This window comes from Ascidiella aspersa, chromosome 8 (assembly GCF_963924565.1).
Source record: "Ascidiella aspersa chromosome 8, kaAscAspe10.2, whole genome shotgun sequence".
In the NCBI taxonomy this organism is placed as follows: domain Eukaryota; kingdom Metazoa; phylum Chordata; class Ascidiacea; order Phlebobranchia; family Ascidiidae; genus Ascidiella; species Ascidiella aspersa.
The window spans coordinates 6,531,998-6,556,187 of record NC_139454.1 but is presented as its reverse complement, the minus strand read 5'-3'; the positions used below and the strand labels follow the sequence as shown (position 1 = coordinate 6,556,187).

At 38.3% G+C, this 24,190-nt stretch overlaps 1 protein-coding gene across 1 annotated transcript; it reads left to right on the top strand.

Moving 5' to 3' along the window:
- The first annotated feature begins 5,953 nt into the window (after positions 1-5,953).
- Positions 5,954-24,096, top strand: LOC146135552 (X-linked interleukin-1 receptor accessory protein-like 2). Its single transcript, XM_083395344.1, has 15 exons — positions 5,954-6,095; positions 7,491-7,660; positions 9,311-9,445; positions 9,999-10,152; positions 11,976-12,091; positions 12,618-12,723; positions 13,580-13,725; positions 14,379-14,467; positions 15,566-15,661; positions 16,599-16,837; positions 19,403-19,564; positions 20,263-20,369; positions 20,729-20,854; positions 21,219-21,426; positions 21,979-24,096. The coding sequence occupies exons 1-15, from the start codon at positions 6,017-6,019 to the stop codon at positions 22,050-22,052; spliced, it is 2,007 nt and encodes a 668-aa protein (XP_083251470.1). The 5' UTR covers positions 5,954-6,016; the 3' UTR covers positions 22,053-24,096.
- The last annotated feature ends 94 nt before the right edge of the window (positions 24,097-24,190 follow it).

Sequence of the window (24,190 nt, the reverse complement as noted above, 5' to 3'; positions counted from 1 at the left end):
GATAGAACGCAATAACCTTGATTTTGATATGGCATGGTAAACCGCCCTAGCGAGTTTAAGCCTCGCCCAGATATCTGTCCCGATAAAGGTTAGAGAAGCGTTGTTCTGCTTACGTCCGTTGATTTTACGTTCTACAATCTTTTCGGCCGAAATAGGTAACAACGCCCCGTACTTGAGCCTCCTTTACCCAATGTATGAAATCTTTGTGCGCCGTTATAGGTGGCTTAGCGAGCGTTTTAGTAAGCAAAAATGAGAAAAGAGCAAAATATTTTAATTTAAAGCGTAAAGGTTTCCTTGAAGTATTTTAAACAATATTTACAAAAAAAAAATGTTAAGGAAATTTAGCCTATTAAGCATCCAGATGTTACCGTATTTAGAAAAAGTTTTGCATTTCAACAACGGAATCAAGAACATTTCATAGGTTAAATGCAAAAAAATGAAAAAGTTTTCATAAGAAGTTTAAACAGGGTGAACTCTGCGCAATTTTTTGCAAAATCAACATAAATCATGCTATGAGTGGAATCAGCATTCGTAAAGCATGTCATTCGTTTTTTGGACGTAATTCGTTAATATGCTCGCAAGCACATGACTTGGCGTTAAACTGCATTGTTCCGGGCACAGTCACTCAAACACCTATCGCAGCCGCGCACAGGATGATTCGAAAGGCTTTTGTAAGCAAACTCCACCGCGGACTAAACTGATGCAACAATCGCCTTTATTTACGCACAGTGGTCGCGCGAAGCACTGGGAGACGTCTCCGTGTTAACGCCTCTGGGCTAAATCGACCGGTGTGTCGCACAACATTGAGTCACGTGACTTTGGAAGGCGGTTGATAACAAGCCTTGACGTCATGTGGGGAGTAGCCTGATAATCTAGTACAGTGCTTCTTAACTTTTTTAGTTTTGTTCATTCCTAGCATCTTTCTCCAGATTTCATTCACCCTTGTCTCATAATATGATAAAACTCTCTCGTCTATATATAACAGCACAAATTGACTTAGGTTGTTTCGCAAGCTTTCATCCATTTCTGACGGTTCACCCTTATTCACCCCTTTTGGTTGGTTCACCCCTGCGAACATTTTATTCAACCTGGGGTGAACCATTTAACTGATCAAGAAACACTGATCTAGTATTTTGGTAGTTAATTCCAAAAGGGTCGTTTAAAGTGTTATTTTTTTGTTTGAAATACAGCGAAACTGTTTATTTTGCAAAATAGCATTGTTTTTTCTGCATCGATTTAAAATTAATTGTAAAGGCCATCTTGCGTTAACCAACCCGACACTTTCTAGTTTTGTTTATCTCTGCAAAAGAAAAACGAAATAACCACACACACACACACACACACCACATATACATATATATATGATTCAACCTTTTCGGTTTACCCAAATTAGCCTACTCTAGAATTGTCGGATTCGCGAAACCGAAAAAAACTTCTGATTTAAAATTATTTTTCATTAATAATAATTCACAAATATTTTGTCGAAATCGTATTTTATCTCATAAAAATTTGCAAAGCAGAGATTAGCACTTCCCGTGGGTTGTATAATAATTAATTTACCTTATATACGTGGCAGAAAATTTGTTCCGGTTAAAATACGCTCTTCGACAGAGAAGCACTTTCGGTAAAATTGATTGAAATCAAACACACAGTATTTACAAACTAGAATAAAGTTTAAATTGGCGGCATATTACTCTAATTTGTCGAATTAGACAACTTTATCTGTTTAAGTCTTACTGTAAAGCAGCACTCACTCAGCATCCCAAGCGATAGAGTCGGGCTAAATAGAGGGCAGCACTCTCTCTTGGCGATACGGTGCTGCAGATGTACTCAGTAGCACTCGATTAGTTGCTGAACAATCGCAAAGAGCGACACAACACCGTAAAAGCGTTTGTGACGTTTAAATGGTCATTGTCGCTTGAATTGGCTGCGGCCGCGCCACACATAAGGCAGCCGAACTTGAAAACCAATCAGCCCTGCTGTTGCTGTTCTTGTTGTTGTGCTGCTAATCCTGACAGCTAAAAATTAGGTTAGCGCTGTGTTAGGTCGCCACTGCTATTTTGTTCAATCGGTTTGCGTTTTGTTCAACTGCTTTAGGATTGCATTGCAAATTGTTCTATCTAGAAACGAGTTAAAATTAATATTAATCTTAGTGCACTACAGGTTGTCAGCTTGTATTTCAGGGTTCTCGTCACACAACAGGAAATTTTAGGGCGCTGGTCTAGAATCCTACAACAAAGTAAATTATTTTGGTTAGGGTTAGCGTTTTGGATTAGGGTGTGTAAAGTAAGGTTATTTCCAAAATTAATATTAATCTTAGTGCACAACAGGTTGTCGACTAGTACTTTTAGTGTTGTTATCATACAGGAAATTTAAGTTAAACCATAATTTGGTTTTAGGTATAATTGCAGGTGCTTGTAGCTACAATTGACAAAGTAGTAGATAAGTAGACCATAAACAGAAGTAGTTAAGGATGATTGCTTCGAATTTGGAGAATTGTTTTCCGAAATGGTGAAAAAAAGGAACAAGCCTATGGGAAACCTAAAAAAGCGTTCGAACTAGCTGGCCGCTTACTGTTTTGAAATTAGTTGGCAATGAGGCTTCGATAACGTTTTTGCTGCGTTCATTTCGACAAAAACACGGAAAATATTTTTCGTGCGCCGTGTCCCTAACTCGTGACCCTCCAGTCGGGGTCACTTTCAGCACGGCGCCAAAATTTCGCCGAATCCTTGACTTCCAGGTATATAACAGCAGTGAGTAGACGACCGAAAGTTCGCGCCACCTGATTTGCATACACAAAGAAATCGCGAAATAACATGGTCCAAAGAGACTCTTATAAGACGGGCGAACAGAAGAAACTTTCACGTACAACCGTTCGACGTGACGCCGTCTTTCATGTAGGTTTGTGGTTGGTACTCGTGACCGTGCAAACTTTTTGGGAAATTGACTTTTTGGTAGACCATCATGTGAATGGGGGTATTGGGGTGGTGAAAAGGACACCGTCCGTGTGCGGGCGAACTTGAATTTTGTCAAAAAAAAAAAAATAAAAGTTATTTTAAGGTATTTTTAATCTTTTTTAAAAAATGACTATTTTTTGCTTTGAAATACTTTTATCCTACTTTGTGTTAGAGTAAATGATTCTTAATCCATAGGCGCTCAAAATTGAGGGTGAAGAGAATATTTTATACAAAAGTGGATTTTGTCAGGACAGGGGCAAGATATAAAAGGTTGCGAATAATTTATTGTTTATAAGAATAGGCACTTCTGTTTATTTGAAATAACTATTGTGCATCTTATGGACAGCAAAGCATGTCTATTTGGTTAAAAAATTATTTCCTGGTAAAACAAGCGAGCATAACGCAGCTTCCATCAATAGCCCCACTTCCTGGGGTGGTTAGACTTTCAAACCGCTGTTGCAAAGCCGCATGCCTTACCCAATGTGTCAAACTATAACTAAATGGCACAATGCGTACGCCACAAAGAGATAGAAAAAAAAACACTTAATGGTCAATATGTGCCTTTCGTCAGCCCCTCTCTATTGATCGCCCTACGGATATGACGTGTAGCGTGGACCGTAGGCGTGACGTCACGATTCCCTTTTGCACGATTTCGTGGTCTGAGTCGCAAAGGTGAGGCCCGCTATGACCGCCGGCACCGTTAGCTTATTAGTCAAACTTCCAAGCTCGCAACAATAGGATGCGCCGCGCGTGCATCACGCAATTTCCGCAGTTAATGGGGTCAAAAAATAAGCGGCGAGTTTCTTAGATGACCGGTGGGGCTTAAATACCTCTTCAATTGCTACCTGGTGATTCGGTCTGCTAGATTGGCGCTGTATAGCACCCGTCCCAGTTAGTACTAGCGTTAGTCAAAGTTCTGCGAGTTTTGTTTGTTAATTTGTTCGTTTGCCGTGATGAGTTTTATGTGCTCTCTATGGAATTATTCTCTTTTTTGCAAAAAATGTTAGGAACAGCTGTAATTTTCATAATTTTTATCGTGAAACAATGTTGAGAAACACTAATGTTTTGGACGACTTGCTAAAAGAGAATAGTTCAAAATGTATAGGGAAAGGATTGACATTTTTTTGCATGCTAAAGGCGTCGACGTCGTTTTCTGGCAGCTTAAATAGTAAATGATGGAATCAAGCACTATGTTAAAAGTCGTAGCGCTATTTGGACAAAGTACGCTTTCCCAGGTTTTCTGTTTTGAAGATATGTGAATTTCAGGTTTTAAAATTTCAGTTTTGTTTAAGGCAATATCAAAGATATTTGGTTTGGTTGCGTGTATTTATGTCATAACTCATAAATGTCGTGAAATTATCAAGAAATAACTTTTAATGCGATTATTATGCCTAGATAAGTTTGAGTTAAATTTTTTCATTAAGGTGTCTCATTGCATTAAACATATTTTCTGGATTCTAGGTGGCATAAACGTATAGCAGTTGTGGTTTTTAATTTTTTTTTTTTTTTGAAATAGCGTTGTATTTCTGAACCTAGGGCACTTCCGTTTCCCAAACCATTTGCCGGCAACCGCAACAGCCTTTCGTTCAAATCGGCAATTCGCTTACCGCTTTGTTTAAAAGTCACTATTGGCGTCAAGGGTTTAAACCAGAAATATGAACATGCGTAGAGCTCCAGCACCACTAGACGCTACGATCTTGTTTTTGCTGAGTCCGCAATAGCCCGACGTGTCCCCGTGTTGGTGCCCCGGGAACTGGTTAAGTTCTGAATAAATCGAAATCCGCTTTTCACGACTAAAATTTCGTGTCCAGACTTCGTGGGTCCGAATCGCTCACGATCGGAGCCATTCTACACGTTGTTTTTTCTTCTTTTTCCGACGAGCGTTTACCGTAATATATGGCTTGTTGTGTGATTAAAAAGACTGATCAAGACTTAAACTTCTGCCATCATGTACCCTTTGTCTTTTGTAATTTGTAGTGGTAGGGTAATGCTATGCAAAGTGGCGTAATTGTTTTTTGTTTATTTATATTGTTTAATCTTGTCGTTCTTTATGGCGGACCGAATATATTTAGGCAAGGTTATTACTGATTTTTACCTTGTTTAGTGAATTTCGGGTATAAAGCGATACGCTCTAAATATCACAGTGACAAATTCGTCAAATATTTTATCAGGTTTGAATATAAAAGGGCTGTACAATTTAGATGTCTATTGGAGTCAGTTAATGCTATATGATGTGGAGTCGCTAACCTACTGTGCCAACGCGCAAACGATTTTTCAGTAATTTAGACTAAATATGTAAAAAAAGTGTTGTGCAATTTTCTTTCGTTCAAGCGTCTGTTCAAAATTGGCAGCACAGAATTTGCCAAACGTGCATTATAAGCAGCCAGAGTTTCTACCACGTTAGCAGCAATTGACTTTAAAGATATAATGTACTCCAACGAGCAGAGTGTGCTTAAATTGCATCCCACTTTTGCGTCCCCATACCACTTTCTAGAATCTAGATCGTCCTAGGGATACGGCCTAAAACGCAAGTGTGAACGGCGGCATTTTGAAAAGCTCACTAATACCCGGAGGGTACGAAATCGAGCGAAAATTGCGATAAAATTGCACGCAAAGTGACTCAGGCCCGTTATCGCCCTATCTCGCCCTACACTTAGGTTATGTTGCGTTGTTCATCGGACGTATAACGACGTTTTTTGGAAAACGACAACGCCTGTAAGAAATTGTTCGGCGTCGTGTTTTAGTCAAGTTCAAAGTTTCTTGTCTTAATTCGGTTTTTGTTTGGGTGTTTAACTAATTTTTAACAATGGAAAAACATTAGGAAAATTAGTAAGACTGGGACAGATTTTACACCATCGACGCTCCGGGTCAGACACAGCAGTTTATTTCTATTTTAAAGAGAATATAATAAGTTTTAAGTTTTAGAGTTCGTTAAGCATTTTCTGTAATCTCGCTTTGTCTGTCCGTTTTCAAATAAATGTTTTGTGTTTTACCAGGCTTTAGCCGTCTAATTAAGGTGTTTATGTGATTGTAAATTAAATCGCTCTGCACTCTGCGACATGTTTCCAGTCCAGTTGATATCGCTGCTGTTCGGCGTTTGTCAATTTGGAGTTGGTCTGAGTGAAGTCATCAACAAAGGTAAGAGCTTTACTTCTTCAATTTTTTAAATGAGGTTTAGTCTTAAAAATGTAGGATTTATTTTCAAATGATAAGGTTTTACATTTACTATAATCACTATTCGAACAACAGTATGCTGTGAGATTAAACATGCTTTCAAGTAGAACAGGGTTGTCGAAGTTAATTGGAGGCGATTCCATCCTATGATCTTCTGTAGAGTATCGGCTTCAATCCGGTAATATCGGACTTCGCAAATTCGCAATATTTCACTAAGAATCTAAAACCGTCGCGTAAGTTTTAAAAATCTAGTGAATTTTACGCCGCTCACTGAAAACTAACTGTAGCCCGATCCGCGTTCAAAAGACACTCGTTTTGTGATGTTTAAACCGGGGGCCGCGGAGTCGGTTCAAACTAACCCAAGTATGACTCCCAAGTCCCAAGTACCGAGTGCGATTTCGTCTAGTGCAGTGGTTCTCAACCTTTTTTCTTTCGTGGCCCATTTACGTTAGAAAAAAATTATGTGTCCCAATAGTTTTATGAACGAAAAAACTGTAGAATTGGTTTACAACAAAACACAGCAGAAGATAATTTCAAAACAGATTTTTTATTCAACCGTGCATTAGTGAGATACTTGCGGCTGAACAGTAAATTTACATTCCCTTTTATTCCTCCCAAAGCCATTATTCCTGTAAAATTAAATATAGTGACATAAATGAAAAAATGAAACTAAATCTGAGCTTTTTTAAATTGGTCTGTGGCCCACCTCAAATGTTCTTATGGCCCACCAGTGAGCCATGGCCCACTGGTTAAGAACCGCTGTTCTAGTGCTAAGTCCAGATCCGACTCTATAGTCTCCATTTGCGCAACTAAAATGAGGTGGATATTCAGCAATACACTTAGGGGTGTAAAATAAATCATCCACCAACGGTTTTACCAAAAACAATTTACAGTTTGCGCCTTATCAGTTTGGAAATTTGCTACTGCGCATGCGCACGTCGGAATCGGGACTCGATTAGTCCTAAATAGATTTACCCGACTCCCGAATCGGACACCAGCAAAACAAACCGACTCCGTCGAGTCCCGAGTCCGACTCTGAATCGACAGCCGTGCTTTAAATGACTATACACTTGATGTAAGTGTTTTAAATAAAATGGCTTGACTTGTATTTATACTTTTGTACTGATTTCTTGACTTTGACGTAAGTCAATTTGGAAAACGAATTGTATAAATATTTATGTTTTTATGTACAACCTTGGAAGATGGAGATATTTACGTCATTTTTTTCCAAAAAATATTTTTGGTTTAGTAGTTACATGCCGAGTACCGGGTCCTCATGCGGCTCCGCAGCGCTAGTTTTATTACCAAAAATGCACGAAACGACCAAAATAACCAGCAACGCCAAACAACCAAACGCAGGCCAAGGCAACTGGACGTACTGTGAGCAAGTGACCAATATAACTCAGCGGGCTTTCGCCGACTGGCCGCATCGCCTAACCTGCGGTGGCTTTACCGACCTCATACTGGAAGAAGATGGTGAGGACGATTACAGCAACGAAGACTACTATCCAGATGAGCTCTATGTCGTGGTAAGCCGAGTGGGGCAATTTTGTGAATTTTGGTTCTAAAAAACTGCGGTCGGCCACTGCCCTTGTTGGCATCTAGATTGTAGACCAATGAATTATTCCTGTTAACCTTTGCTGTAATCAAATGAAACTAAACTAATGAGATTGAACTTTTTAGTGAAACGATTTTTTGAAACTAGTCAATAGGAAAAGTAGTTTCCAAACTTTACTAAAATTTAATAATGTTGACTCGCCACTTAATATTCTTGTTATAGTTTAACAAAACCTATTTTAGCCAGCGACAAATTTCGTTTGCCTCATTTTAAACACAGAGCGCGACACTTCGGGTTATAAAAAGTTAATCTCAGGGTGTTTCAATCAATGTTTATTTAAATTTTTAAGTGTCAACAAGATTAAAACCTTAATGTAAAACTGGTTTAAGTCAGGTCAACGCAAAAACGTCATCTGAAAACTGTGACTTTAGTAAAGCTATTCACTCAATACACTAAGATACAAATTGGGCCACTTGTCCAAATAACTCAAGTAGAGTCTCAAGTCAATTGAGTTTATAACGAAAATTTAAGCGCACTTGAGCCAAATCATTTGCGTAAACCATTTAAATAAAGTCGTGTGCCCAAATGACCTATTTCACATCAAGCAATTTTGTTTGAATCAAGTCGAGACAATTCTCCTAAAAAAAGTGGCTCGTGTGCACTTCGACTTATTCATTACAACACTGTTCGCCGCTGCAACCCCTTGCCGAGTCGGAAATTTTGCGGACAAAGTCCGATGGAAGAAAGCGAAAGACCTGGATGCATAAAGAGCATATTTTGCTTTCTTATTGTTTGTGCTTGCAAAACAACAGAGTGCAACAACGTTGTAAATCAGGGGTGTCCAACTCAAACATGCCGACGTGCCAATTTTTATCTTACCGTGCCAAAGTTTAACAACTATATGTTTTTTTTCTAATATTAAAAGCGCTTTTATACCAAAAAAATAAAAACTGTATAATGTTATAATATCAGAAGTAATTGTTTGTTGTCGTAATTGCTGGGATGATTTTGTATTGTGAATAAACAATGACAATTGGCTGTATAACAATTTTGGCTTTTTTGACAATTGGCTGTATTTCTGAGGGGCTTGCGTGCAGTGGCGTAGCCAGCTGAAAATTTTTTTTTTGGGGGGGAAAGTATTTTGTTTAGCTTTTGTCATTGTATTAATTGCCGTAACGAACACAAATAAGAATGCGAGCAAACCGTTTTTTTTTCGTAATACACAAAAACCACTTAAAGAGCAAAAACTGAACGAAGTAGTAGAACTCCTATATATAGCAAACGTTATATTAACTACATCGTTTGTGACGTAACAATGCATGACAATTGAAGGTGTGGCATGCCTGTGATCGACTTTGTGGTACTGCTCATAATTGCTACAAAACAAATGATTAAAAGTAAAATATTTATAAATTTGGGGGGAGGGGGGGCATGGCCCCTCAGGCCCCCTGGCTACGCCTATGCTAGCGTGCCATTTTTTATTAGGTCGCGTGCCTCATGTTGGACACCCCTTGATGAATACCGTATTGACGTTATATACAAACGTTTGACAAAAAAGGTTTAAGTAAAACAGTAATGTTTTGTACAAAACCGATCTCACTCACCGTTTCCTTCACCCCAGTGCATTGTGCGCGACGCGGAGAGAGACGAGGTTGTGTTCCGCTGGAACGGAACGCTGGACGATATAGAATTGCAGGAACACTTCCTTCCCGACGTCAAGTCGAACCACTCCACCACCTACCACGTTGAGGTGCATGTAAGTGATCCAGGAAGAGTTGTTTTTTGTTAGGATGCCTTGCAATTGTGTTTCCAAAGTTATCTCGGCAAACGCCTTATGTGATGAGTCTCTACCTCGGGCGAGAAAAAGAGATTAGAGGATTCGAACTTTCAAAAAAACAAGCAAAATATCATTGACATAAAAGCTAAACGGTGAACTATTAAAAACAATTAAACTAAAAAATAACACTAAGGTAATATACAGCAAACCTTTTTAATGGAAAACACCTAATCTAATCCCAAAGTATTTATTAAAATAACGTAAGTCAAAGTCAAGTCATTTGTCTAAAAGACTTAAGTCAAATCAAGTCATCCTAAAACATTGGCTTAAGTGCACCTAAGCAAGTCAATGACTTAAGTCGTAACAACACTGGTATTGCGACAAACGAAATACAAAAAAGAAATCGACGCAAGCGAATTTAGCGTTTCTCTAATTTTTTTTTAGCGTTTCTCTCTTTTTCACCAATACTTTCGCTTTGCGTGTTTAAGTTGCTTTTTAACGCGCAACGTAAACGACTATTCTTGCGTTGCAGGCGGCCGACCTTTCGAGATGCCACTCGCGTCAAATTGTCCAGCTGGTGGTCAGCGAAAGCGCGGAACCGGCCTGCGATCACCAGCTTATGTCCACCTCCGGTCAGTCGACCAGACAAACCAACGTTGAGGCTGTGCTAGAACTAGAGTGCTCAGGTTAGTTGCGTGTTCTTTTTATGTTAAAACAGTAGGAGTTTGACCCACCTTGTTTAGGTAGCACTGAATATGAGATGATGGAAATCACCTTGACACATGCAAGACAAATGTCGACCTTAATTCCTGTATCGAAGTCATGGAATAAATACATACTATAGCAGTTTGAAAGCGATAAGCGTTGCCTAATTCGGTGGACACGGGGTTGTACTTAACAATTAACATAAACAAGGTTCATAATACTCTAGCAAAGCTAGCAATTCAGGTCAGACACTATTTTTGAAAAATTGCACGCTTTGCTAGAGAGTATTCTGCACCTTGTTTAGGTTAAGTGCAATGCTGTGTTTATCCGAATTAGGCAACGCTAATTTATAACTGCTATAGTATGTTTTTTTCCATGGCTCTGATACACAAGCCAGTCATCCTGCTGAAATAGCCTACTCCTGTCCTTATCAGGATTGGCTTTGTGACATTTACGATTAATTACGATAATTTACGAAGAACACAGCGTTGTACTTAACCTAAACCAGGTGCAGAATACTTTAGCAAAGCTTTCAATTTTTTTATACTGAAAATAACTTATTTCTTCAACATCTTGTATAAGGTCGCGTATTACAACGAGCCCAACACGTTTAATCGCTTATAAATTATTTTTGTGTATATTTCCCTTCATTTTGGCACTCAGTATTTAACCTATTGTACCCTATGTGTTTGTAAACATACCTATAGTGCTCTGCGTAATTCACACGCGCTAGTTTTTTTATAAAGATGGTGCCTGACTGAGCGTTTTACAATACTTTTAAAACAAAATACTAAGCGACGAATTTATGGTTCTAAGTAGGTTTGTTTCTTAGTGGGGTGGCGTAGTGTAAAGTATAGCGCCTCTGTTCATTAAAGAATAAAACCTTAATGTTTGCCTGATTGAGCCTGTTACAATGCTACATTAGAATTTTCTTCTATAAGCAAATATTGATAGTGACAAATGTAGTTCTAACATTCTGTTTCTTAGTGAGGTTACGTAGTGCAAAGTACAGTGCCATGGTTTATCATAGAATAAAACCTTAATGTTTGTTATCGTGTCGACGATACATATCTTCCTCAGAATAAGCAACAGTTGTTTTTCGTACACGCCGCGACAAGGCAAATTTTTCTTCGAACGAGTTTTTCGAATTTTTTTAGACACGGATCAATTTTTTTATACTGAAAATAACTTATTTCTTCAACATCTTGTATAAGGTCGTGTATAACAACGAGCCCAACACGTTTAATCGCTTATAAATTATTTTTGTGTATATTTCCCTTCATTTTGGCACTCAGTATTTAACCTATTGTACCCTATGTGCTTGTAAACATACCTATAGTGCTCTGCGTAATTCACACGCGCTAGTTTTTTATAAAGATGGTGCCTGACTGAGCCTTTTACAATACTTTTAAAACGCAAATACTAAGCGACGAATTTATGGTTCTAAGTAGGTTTGTTTCTTAGTGGGGTGGCGTAGTGCAAAGTATAGCGCCTCTGTTCATTAAAGAATAAAACCTTAAAAGAATAAACCTTAAAGTTTGCCTGATTGAGCCTGTTACAATGCTACATTAGAATTTTCTTCTATAAGCAAATATTGATAGTGACAAATGTAGTTCTAACATTTTATTTCTTAGTGAGGTTACGTAGCGCAAAGTACAGTGCCATGGTTTATCATAGAATAAAACCTTAATGTTTGTTATCGTGTCGACGATACATATCTTCCTCAGAATAAGCAACAGTTGTTTTTCGTACACGCCGCGACAAGGCAAATTTTTCTTCGAACGAGTTTTTCGAATTTTTTTAGACACGGACGTGCCCAAGCGAGTCGACAAGGACCATCACGACTTCAACGTCACTTGGCAACGAAATTGCAGTGACGTCAGAAACATATCGGGCCTCGTCGTCGACAAAGAGGGATTGGTAGGTGGCGACTACTACCGAATACCGATAAACGAGTAGCGAGTTATTAGTAACAAATGACGAAATCTTAATAGCGAGGATATAGAAGTTAAAGGGTTAAAAATGCTAACCGGGGTTATTTTATTTCTAATGTGTTTTTTTGCTATAATTTCTCCCCAATTAGATAGACACGCAATGTTTTGCAGCGTTACCCGTTAAGTATCACTAAGAGTAGGTATTGTTCTGTTCTGGCTGCTACTACAGTCCGACAATAAATAAGCAGAAACTGCCAGTGTTGGAATGACTTAAGTCAATGACTTGACTTAAGTGCACTTAAGTCACTGTTTTTAAACGACTTGACTTGACATAAGTCATTTGGGAAAAATGTCTTGACTTGACTTAAGTCTTTCGGACAAATGACTTGGGTTAAAAGCGTTCTTTTCAAGTATTTTTTTATAAAATTGAGCTATTTTTTCAAATTTTAGCACATAAAACAAATTGCTTGCCATATGTTGCGTTTTTTCGAGTCATTTTTTTGCATTTGCAGTTAAACTTCAACGGTGTGACGTACGACCATCCCGGCATATACACTTGCAATCGTGTCTACAAGGGACAGAAATCCAAGCCAATCCACTTCAAGATTTGCGTCAGGCGTGAGTATTTTGTCAGATATTCTGCCAAATACCCGACTTCCGTATTGATAACATCAGTTCGGCAGGCCCATTAGCAGTGCGCGGTATGCAAAATTTGATTACTTATATGTACGGGCGTTTGGGCATTTAAAAATACAACAATGCACATCGCAACATAAGACACTGGGCGACATAGCGTATTTACATGCTAATGGGACTTCTTGGAAATTCTGATCGACTTTTTCATTTGACGTGCTCTTTTTGATCGGCACATGGTTTTCAGAAACGATGTTTTGGGGGGAATCTAACTGACCTTCAAGTAATTGTCAAACTGTCATCAGCTGCATTAAGACTCTGATATTTGGATATTTTTTAGAATAAATCTTAAGGCTCGAAAAACTGTAAAGGAGCCTGTTATGTTAAGTTAACAAGTTTTGGCTAAACAGCTTTTATGCTCTTAAGCTTAATGTTAATACTAGTTTAGTACCGGAATTGTGTTCCTAAAAATTTGAATTACAAAGCTCAATTCGACGAATTAGGACTAATTTGAAAAATTGTAATTCTAATTTGATATATGAATAACGAGTGTTGGTGATTCTGTCATTTAAATGTTTGTCATTTTTATTCTAATGCCAATCACTCTCGATTTTATCCAAATTGTAAATATTGGTGTTATTAATTTGAATTGTATTTCAGATATTTTATTTATTTTTTCATTTTCTAGTTTTCGTCAATTGGGTAAAGTTTTAAACACGTTATAGAAATCTAGCTGGCTATAATTCCATTTTAAGTCTAAGTATAACCCAGCGAAAGAAACGCTGCCGTCCATATAATAACTATAGATTCATCTCGCTTATTTTCATCTTGGCTTTTGCAGCTAAAAAATCGACGGGCACCCCGCGACTGATATGCACCAAGTCCTTGCATCACGTTGATCTCGGTACAAAAACGATGTTCGAATGCTCGCTTGAGACCGGCCAGGGCCACGAGAGCGACAACTCCGTGACCAGCAAGTGGTACAAGGTGAGTCTTACCTCAACACCCCACTAGATAACAGGTTTGCAGTGGTGTACGAATTCTTAAGGGTGCTGTACGAATAATGACTGCATCTGGACCGATAGTGCACTGGAAATTGATAGGTTTTTTTTTTTTTTTCTTGAATGCTAGTATTTCATTAAAAATATCAAAGCCATAATATTCGATAAAATCGACATTTCGCAATTTACAGACGTTTCAGCAATAATTCACGCCATTATCGGTGTAGAAATCAAGTGATTTTTCATTCAGTGTAAATCACTTGATTTTTACACTGATGATGGCATGAGTTATTGCTGAAACGTCTGTAAATTGCGAAATGTCGATTTTATCTAGCATTTCATGTTTAAGCATTTTTTTAGGCGTTCACATATCATTGCTTGGTATCCGATCTTAAACAATATGAGCCCGAAAGTTAATAAAAAATAAAGGGTGTGACTGGAAAACTTTGAAACCTCATACAACATCACGTAGATAAATATATTAAAGTTGCCATGTTCCAATATTGCCACTACAGCGTTTTCGGTACGTTTCGCATAAAATCGTGCAATGTTTACAGCCCAAGTTGGTTTACATGATTTGCTGCCTGCGTATGTTTAGAGATGATTTGCTTTCTAAGCAATTGCATCGTTTATTTTCAGCTGTCCCACGGGAGCGGGAGCCAGGTGTGCCGTAACGAAGTGCCTTCTCGCACCAACAACGGATCCGACCCAAGAACACGGTGCAACTTGTAAGTATAGAATCGCACCCTTTTGGACGCTTTTTTCTATTTGTTTTACAGCAAGTTGTCGGTATGGTTTTGTTGTAAATTTCCCATGCTGGGAGTTTTCATTGCACATATTTTTAATGCTACACTGCAACTAGGAAATACGCAGTCAATTGAAAATTGCTTTTAGCATAACTTCACTACCTTTATGAGTGAATCTTATGAGGTTTTTTTTTAAACAGTTGGAATATTATAGCAAAGTTGTCGGTGCAATTTAAAGCCAATCGTAAACGATGTGCACCCTTGGAGAACTTTTTTTTAGATTCGCCAAATGTAGTTTCGTGGCTGGCGAAATGTAAGCGGCCCTGTTGCACGTTACCACGCTCAGCGGTTGTGCGATGACAAACTATCTATACCTGGGCGGAGATATGCAAACAAAATGGTGGCCACACGTCTTAACGAAGCCCCGCATCCTCATTTGTTATACACGTGTACCTGTTTGGCTTTAAGCAGCGCATCAATAAAGTTAGATCATAACTGTCGGAACCCTGATAAGCTCATAATATACTGATGCACTCTTCGATTAAGAGGGGATTTTTTGTTGATAAGGTGCTTTGTTTTAGTTGGACTATTAGAGTGTTCCATACTTCGTATTTTATTTGTATACCGTTAACCACCTGAATGTTAGGCAAGGTATCGCCGATTCGATACCATATGACGTCATTGCCATGAAATAAGCAAAACTGATCAAATACATACATACAAACGTCATTTTTTGCCGGGTCAAAACATTTCTCTAAGTTACTTTTATTATTATTGTATTCTTAAAAAAACGAATACTTTATTGTTGCATTCTTTCGAAGCGAGTACTCAATTATTGTATTATTTCAAAACTAACAAGGAAAAAAAACGCTCTATGAGATCGCAAACGATGACTGAAATGCACAAATCAAATTGCTATCGGATCCGCACCGATACCTACATATAGTATCGAACAAAAGTTCCGATACTTCCACTTGAAATCGTACATCCGACATAATAATTTACTATCGGACACCCTAATTGGCACGAAAACCTTTTTTAGCCGATATATTTAAGGAAGTTGCCTTTCTGTGTCGACAGCAAAACAGTGGTGCCTTGCTACCTCCACGTGCTAACTGAAGAGGAACGCATCAGAGACGAGCAGATGCTGGACACAACCATGAGGCTCTGGATCGAGTGAGTTTGCTTTTGTTATATTGTGTTTATCTCCCGCGAAACTTTGGTATATTATAGTGCTTTGTGTGATATAATTTATTTTCTATTTCTAAATTCTCAGGATTCCTTTCAGTTTTAGGCATTCTCACAAGGTCCCCCACATTTACCCACAGAAAACAACACAGTTAGACAGACCTACGCGCACACAGAGACAAACGTATCATGAAACATAAGTATAAGTATAAGACACAGGCAAACAGTCACACAGTAACCACCAAACACTAACTGACTCACACTACGTACAATTGGACACAGACAAACGCAGAAACGCACAACCGCACAACTGCACAACCGCACAACCGCACAAACGCACAAATTAACAAATTCACAAATCACAAACATACAAATTCACAAATTTACAAATTCACAAATTTACAAACTCACAAACTCACAAATTCACAAACTCACAAATTCACAAACTCACTGCTCACATACTCACATACTCACATACTCACATACTCACATACTCAGATACTCACATACTCACATACTCACATACTCACATACTCACATTTTCACATACTCACATACTCACATACTCACATACTCACAAATTCACAAATTCACAAATTCACAAACTTACATATTCACAAACCCACATACTCACAAACTCACAAACTCACAAACTCACAAACTCACAAACTCACAAACTTACAAACTCACAAACTCACAAACTCACATACTCACAAACTCGCATACTCACATACTCACATACTCACAAACTCACAAACTCACAAACTCACAAACTCACACAAACGCAGAAAGTGCACAATCGCATAAATGCAAACCCAGATCTCACAAAGTCAAAGCCACACGAGCTTGCCTGATAATCTAAAAATAAAAAATCATTTTTCTTATACCCTGAAGAAAACCTAACCATGTCCCGATTGCTTTGCAGCGACGTCCAGAAGTCGGACCTGGGCAGCTACATGCTGTCGGTGCGCATCAGGGGGGTGGTGGTCAACGCCACCTTCGCCCTGACGCTCAACCCCCTCCCCCCTCTCAGGAGCAGTCGTATGGTGGCGCTCGTGTGTCTGGTGGTGCTCGCCTTCGGTCTGGTGCTGTTCGTGTTTCTCTGGTGGAAGCGCTTCTACCTGCTGGTCTTCTACAAGCGCAAGTTCGCCAACTACGAACTGGGTAAGCCGCGGTTTGTAAGCAAGTCATTTTGAAATGACTCCCAGTTAAGTCATTTGAAAAATAACTTAAGTCCAAGTCAAGTGTTTTGCAAAATTAACAAGTCAACTCCCAGTCCAAGTCATCGGTTGCCCTAGTCAAGTCCCAGTCAAGTCATTCTGAGATCGAGTCAATTTTAAGTCATGTCATAGACAGAAAAGTAAACTGTTAAAATATTAAAATTGATTTACTTGTTCGATTATAAGCAACAAATTAACTAAAAATATAACACAAATGCAGTATACAGCAATAAAAATGTTTAATGTGCAAAACTTGAGATACATTTAAATTAAAAACACTTAATTTAAGCCCAAGTCCAAGTCTAGTCATTTGTCCGAAATACTTAAGTCGAGTCAAGTCATTTAAAAACAGTGACTTAAGTGCACTTCAGTCAAGTCAATGACAAGTCATTACAACACTGGTAAGCCGCGCTTGACTACAAAGCAGTGGGCTTAAGTGCGACATTGATTATTCGGATTGATATTCCTTGAAACCCAAGCATAAATCGAAAACAATGCAAACAGATATACACGGGGCAGAGAAAGAGTTGTTCTGCTTAAGCGAGCGTATGTGTGTCAATGTAATTTTAGCCTCAAACCAACGCAGTAGCATAGATTCCGTTTGAATAAGAGATACTAACGATGCCTTTGCTGGCGAAATATATGATATATCTATCTTTTAAGATCTTTTAAAAGTGTCTGACCTGATAGAATCGCTGTTTTGAATCGCAAAGCATTCAGGAAAAATTCCTATATTAATTTAGTATCGGCACCGATACTACCCGAGTATCGTACGAGTACTAAAACTACCACTTGGCATCGGGTATTGCCTCCAACCCGCTGCTATCAGAATGCCTAGTTTGTACTGTACTATAGTGGTTATTGATCTATTCTAGACAAAAATAGGTGTCGCTTCGAACCGGTTATAATGAACATTCTAGCAAGCTGTCCTCTGAGTGGTAAACAAGTCGATTAGGCCTCTAACCGTTTGCGGTTTGTACAAACGCGTCAAGCCATCAAATTATCAACTCAGTTTAAATCGTTTTCGCCTAACTATCTTCCTTTTGAAAAATATATTTACCGGCTTCCAGCGGTTATTTTTAATCTCTGACGCCTCGCCTAATGCGACGCAATTCTGATCTCATTTCCCACCGGTAATGCTTTTAAAAAAAAACCGTCTAAGCGCACACCTGGCGTGGTTAAGGGAACAATGGCCACTTCTATCCATCTTGAAAGAGCCGGATAATTATGCTGGCGCGGAGCAGAGGATAAGGCATCGATCAATCAAGCCATCACCTTCGAATTACGCTTCCCATGCAACGCGAATAAACGGTGTGCTTTGCTGCTGCATTCCTCGATTTATGTTTATTTGTTGAATTCCCTGCAAAACGATAAACAGGCATAGAAGTATAGGGACTATAACAGGGTTTCCCAACCTTTTTTACACCGTGGCCCCCTTGAAAATTTTGAAAAATCAATGGCCCACTATTTTTTCGACCTTTGGAAAAAATTAAGAAACATCATTTTCATTAAAAAATGTTTTATATGTTATAGTGTAATAGACTTAGAGATGATTAATTAAAAAAAATTGTGTTTTTCAATTTTTTATACCCCCCTTGAAAAAGACACATGGCCCCCAAGTTGGAAATCCCTGGACTATAGGGTGTCTTTTTCACCTTTGGTTTAACCAGCAGATTTTTAATGACCCTTGTCTTGTCCCTTGTGTTGTACGCGGATTAACGTATCGTTTAATATGCAAGCCGAGGGTTGATTTACAGTTTGGCAGAAATTGCACTTTCATTGACTTGACGCGGTACTGTAGATTTTTATTATTAAAAGCGTGATGTACTAACGGTATGCAGCAAACAATAGTGTTGCGGTTATTTGTCGGCTTGTTCCTCTCTAAGACTGCGTAGTTCATTTGGTTGATCAACGGTCGGCGGTCGCGTTATGACCGAGGTCGTGAGTTCGAACCGCGCTACAGGCTAGTTGTATTTCTAGCCTATTCTTGCTTGCATGAAATCCATATTTGATCGACTGATTCGGTAGTATTTAAGGCTCCTAGAAAAGTTTTCCATGTTTATAGTAATCTTCCAAATGCATTTTCTTACATCTAGGCAAACGGCGATAAAATCTATCTTAATCCCAGTTAATAAAGATTTCACATAAAAAAATTGAGCAAACCATTTCAATTTAAACCAACCACATTTTCATTATGGGATTAAATGTGACGAGTCGGGGCTGTAACTTCGTCAGACGAGGTCCGTTAAAAACTCAGCTAGTGGATGCCCATTTGATCAGCATGTTATTCAATTAGGATAGTTTTCAGAACAAAAAAAAAACATTATTTAATTTATTTGCAATGTTTAAGAAGACTACAGATGATGCTAATAACAACTTACCGTCAAAAAAAGAATAAATAAATGATGCACAATTCGGAATCAACATTTAAATTTTGTATTGTGAAATAATTGGGTTCTTAGTGGGTTAAAACAAAAAAACACTCAACTAAACGCTAAACCCTCGGCAGACGACAAGAAGTACGGCGCCTTCGTCTCCTACCACTTCTCTACTGAAATGGACAAGTTCGCCCAACAGCAGACCAAAGACGCTACCTCGGCCACACTGGAGCGCCTTGAAAGCCTCGGCTACCGGGTCTACGACCAGTACCGTGACGGACACGAAAGCGAACGTAAGTCCGTTCTATCCTGATGGTGTTTTATGTCGACACATCGCCAGTTTCTATGAAAAAAAAAATAGTTTCCCGCAAAAAACAAACAAAAACAAAAAAATAGTTTCCCGCAAAAAACAAACAAAAAAAAATAGTTTCCCGCAAAAGACAAAAAAAAAATAGTTTCCCGCAAAAAACAAACAAAAAAAAATAGTTTACCGCAAAAAAAAAAAAAAAATAGTTTACCGCAAAAAGTGTAATGAAGAAAAAAAATATACAATCGGTTAAAAATAACCCAAGTCCGAGTCCCGACTCCGACTCCGGCCAAATGTGCGATTTTGTCCTATCCTTCGACTCAACAGCCTGTACTTCATCCATTTACGTAACTAAAACAAGGTGGATATTCTGCAATCCACCCATATGGGGGTGCTTTGTAACTCATCCACTCAATACATGGTTTGAATTTTGTCAAAATGAGGTACTGCGCAAACATATGTCGGACTCGGGTAGTCTCACGTGGTCCCGAATCCGACTCAAAGCCCTAAAAATGTATTACTAAATTTAATTATCATTCCCTTAAAATGCACTGCGACGGTTGGTGATTTGACCCGTGACTCTAAAACCCGAACCATTTTAGAAATGTCCGTTTAAAAATTACTTTTGAGATCGATTACGCGTGGAGGCTTGGAAATAACAGTAATAATACGTTACTTTTTCAGTGAAAATTGAAAGTTCGGTAAACGCGATGCGACAGTGCCACCGTGTGGTCATAGTGCTCACCTCGGAATACGTCAAGGACCAGTGGAGCGTCTTTCAACTTCAAAAGGTTCAATAACGCTTTTTTGCCGACGTTGTTGACAACAATCTACTTTAACTGTAAATGTAGCATGCGTATCCGAAACATCCGTGCCACAACCTAAACCTGTGCCTCTTTTGATCTAAATTCTAAACAGATCTAAATGTTATATTTAATCCGACTCAAAAAGTAACAATGTAAACAGAATTAAATGTTATATTTGATACAACGCAATAAGTAACAAAATATATGACAAAAACTAAAAACGGAATATTTAACCCCTAATCCTTAAAAATAGAAGTATTTCAATGGGGTGACAAATAAATCGCAAATCTGAAAATATAGGAGTCTAAAATCTAAATCTAATTAATACGATATTTTTTTCGAAGGGTTTCCAGACAATGATTGAATCGAAATCGAAGATAATATTCGTGGTTGTTCCCGGAACCAAAGAATTCATTCAGCAGCATTCGCAGGGTGACGACACCAAGCGGATGATTTGTCGCGTCATGAAGGTGAGTGAAAATAACTCAAGGGTCAGTTGAGTCATGTTTCTTGTAATACACTGGTGCAGTCACAACTTTCTAACTAGTGCGAACGATTCGCTGATAGCAGATAGTAGAGCATAATAGATGCGTTAAGAATATGATGTCACGAGAGACAATAAAACACGGTTTATTGTCGGATAAAAAAGCATAACTAAAGACTAAGATTGGTGAAAAGACAAATGTTTAAAAACATTCGCTAAAGACTAATGTAGAAAAACTTAAAGACTGATTTAATTCTCATTGTGGACCCTTTGAAACAGCTGCACGGACCCCAGTTTGGGAACCGCTGTTCTAGAGTATTTCACCTTTTAAATTGGTAAACTCAATTTAGCTTCATCACGTGATCCCGTGGTCCGATCGCAAGGATTTTGACGCAAAGCTCTTCAAGCGCCGACTCGAATGGTCGATGCCAAAGTTGCCCACCACCCGGTCTTTACGTCATCCGTCTACTACGTCATCGATTCTGTCAACGCACTACACAAACGGCTTTCAACGGACGATGAGCGTCGAAACTCAAATGACCGAGGCCGGCTCGCCAAGTAAAAAAACGTTTTTTTATTTTTAAAGATTTTTTCTTTAAAATACATTTTTTTAGATTGTTTCGTTTTTAGCGGCCGACCAAATCAGCTTAAAATTCTCCTTTTTGATGGTTTTTATGCTTTAAATACATTTTTTTGGTTGTTTATTTTTAGCGGCCGACAAAATCATTTTAAACCCTAATTTTTTTGAAACGCATTACTGTCAAGCAGGTCTCTATGAACAACTATACAAAACAAAGACAAATGAATTTCCGAAATGTGTTTTTAAAACGATTTTTTTTATAATTGTTTATTTTTCCCTTAAGCGACCTACTTTTAAATTGTTAATGCGCTCTTGAAACTCGCTAGTAAAAGTTTATTTGCCAAATTATATCTAACTAAGTGAGACTTCTACAGAAAAACAAGCCTAAAAATAAGCATAAATGTTGCTGGGCATCAATTCAAATTTGAATCCGATTTTACCATTTTTGAAACTTATCACAAAATCGGTATGAAAGTATACGCGTGCTGCCACGTGTCTAAATCCAAACCTTGTTTTGTACCATTTTACAGAACCGAAGGCGGAACAGCAGTTCACATGTTTCGTCATTGAGAACGAGCACTGCCAAGCTAACGCGTCCATGTAGTCATTTGAACTGGAATCAAGCTGCAGCCTCAGCTTACTAAGGAAAATCTGAATTGGTTTGGCGGCCGGACTAGGCGAATTGTTTTGCCGTCTGTCGTCTCACTTTTAACAGGCGAAATTCAAATCCGAAACCGTAAACAGTCCTTCAAACAGCATACCGTTTTGGCACTGGAATTGCGCGGAACAGCAGAGTTTTGACACTAATACAAATAAAAACGTTTAAATATTCTTGTTTCGTTAAAATACTATCATTTTGAAGAAGTATCACGAAGCAAAAAAGTGGAAAATGAAGTTGTGACCGTTAGCCGAGTTGTCCCAGTGCAATTACATGGAAACACGCTACTGTTTTATGGAGAACTGTACGAGTCTCTGCTCTTTACTAGCTCTACCGAGAAAAATGAGCGAAATTGTCAAGACGTACCATCGCGGAAACATTCGCTCTGAATGGACTCAACAAAGTGCGTTATTTTAGTTAGGGATGCTTTACGAAACAACCAAATTAATGTGCCTTGACAAAATTAAAGTTCAATCCACTGCGTCCTCCAATCCAAACTCGTCTGATATTTTATACACCAATATATCTGTATTAAGCACATATACTTGTCACACGGCGTGCCTTTTTCTTTATACGCGCATTTTAGTTATGCCTTTCAATCGTAAAAGTTGTGTCTCTTGGACTGCTGTTATACGTTCCAGATGTTGTTTGGCGCTTTTAATATTCCCACATGGAAGTAAATGTGGATTCTTTTTTCTATTTCTTGCGCTCTCGCTTTCTCTCCCTTTCTTTCTTTCGCTCTCTCCTTCTCTCTTTAACTCTCACTTATCTCTTTCTCTATGTTTTCTTTTCTCTTGCTCTCTCGTTTGTTCCACCTTTCTCTATTTTTTCTGAATCAGATAAATCAATGTTTACTTTTTGCTTAAGTAAATCATTTATCAGCTTCCATAATGATCTATGGCGTAAAAAGGGTGAGCACCCTTGTTTTAAAGTAATAACAAAGTAATTTAGGCGAATTATGGGTTAAAAAAAACAAGCCTAAGCATCGCCCAAATGATCATGACATTTAAGTTGTACTTTTGCTTTTATTACACCGAAGCATTTTTCTTTTAAACATCCCTTCTATATGGGGTGTGACGTTTGTTTTAGTTTCAATTTCTTTTTCGCGTATGCATTGTACAACGTTTCGTTTTGTTTTCGGTTCAACATATCTTGCACTTGATTACTTCTTTTTTGCCGGACTACCGGTTTTCACAACGGTTCAGATCGCGCCGTATTGAATCGTTGTCGATTCTATTATGACTTTAGTCCGGTGCTGCGGAGGTCACCTCAAAATACGTCGGCGTCGTCAAAACGATTTGTAGAAAATTGGACGCAAATGCTATTGCGTCATTGCTATGGCAAGGCTACCGATTTTTATCGAATGAGGTGAAATCCTGTTTCGGCACACCATTTTGCGTTTTCAATATTTTATTTCAATGCTGAAGCATATACGTGTCGTAGATAAAGCCCTAAGTTTATGAGGCTTTTGTTTGAATCGCTGCTTCGTGTACTGATTTTCTGCTCTTAAAAGTTACATTTTTCAAAAAAAAAATTACAATCCCAGCGTACAAATTAAGTAGCATATATCATTTTGCGAACCTCAAGTCAAAACCAGTGAGGCCTATATAATTAAGAAAATGGTGTGAACGACTTCCATTAAGCAAGCCGGCGTCGTGTTTAAAAATATTAGCCATCAATTGCATTACAAAGCTTCTTGTAGCCACATCAACATTTCAATATAGTCGACTTGTTCCATACAAGAAAAATTTTACTTTGAAAAATGTATCCTGATCGTATACACGTTTGGAAGAATGCGTTTCTATTTCTCGTGTTTGCCGACAACGGTTTTTAAACCTAGACCAAGTCCACAAACTGAAAAACGATTACTCCTTTTTCTGAGTTTTTTTTTTCCCACAAGCCGTATTATATTTTTGTATTCCTCCTTTCTGTTCCGTTATTTTTCTATTCGCAGGTGATCTTTTTGATATGTTTGTAATTAAATGATCGTTTTATATGGACGAGTCTTTTACAATTACAGCAGTTTGATAATTAAGACAACCGGGTGTCAAGCAAACAGAATTATAAACAGGTGACGGTATAAA

Coding starts and splice junctions, on each gene's coding strand:
- LOC146135552 (XM_083395344.1), top strand. CDS start 6,017: ATGTTTCCAGTCCAGTTGATATCGCTGCTGTTCGGCGTTTGTCAATTT. Junction 12,092..12,617: donor TCGTCGACAAAGAGGGATTG/GTAGGTGGCGAC, acceptor TTGCATTTGCAG/TTAAACTTCAACGGTGTGAC. Junction 13,726..14,378: donor TGACCAGCAAGTGGTACAAG/GTGAGTCTTACC, acceptor GTTTATTTTCAG/CTGTCCCACGGGAGCGGGAG.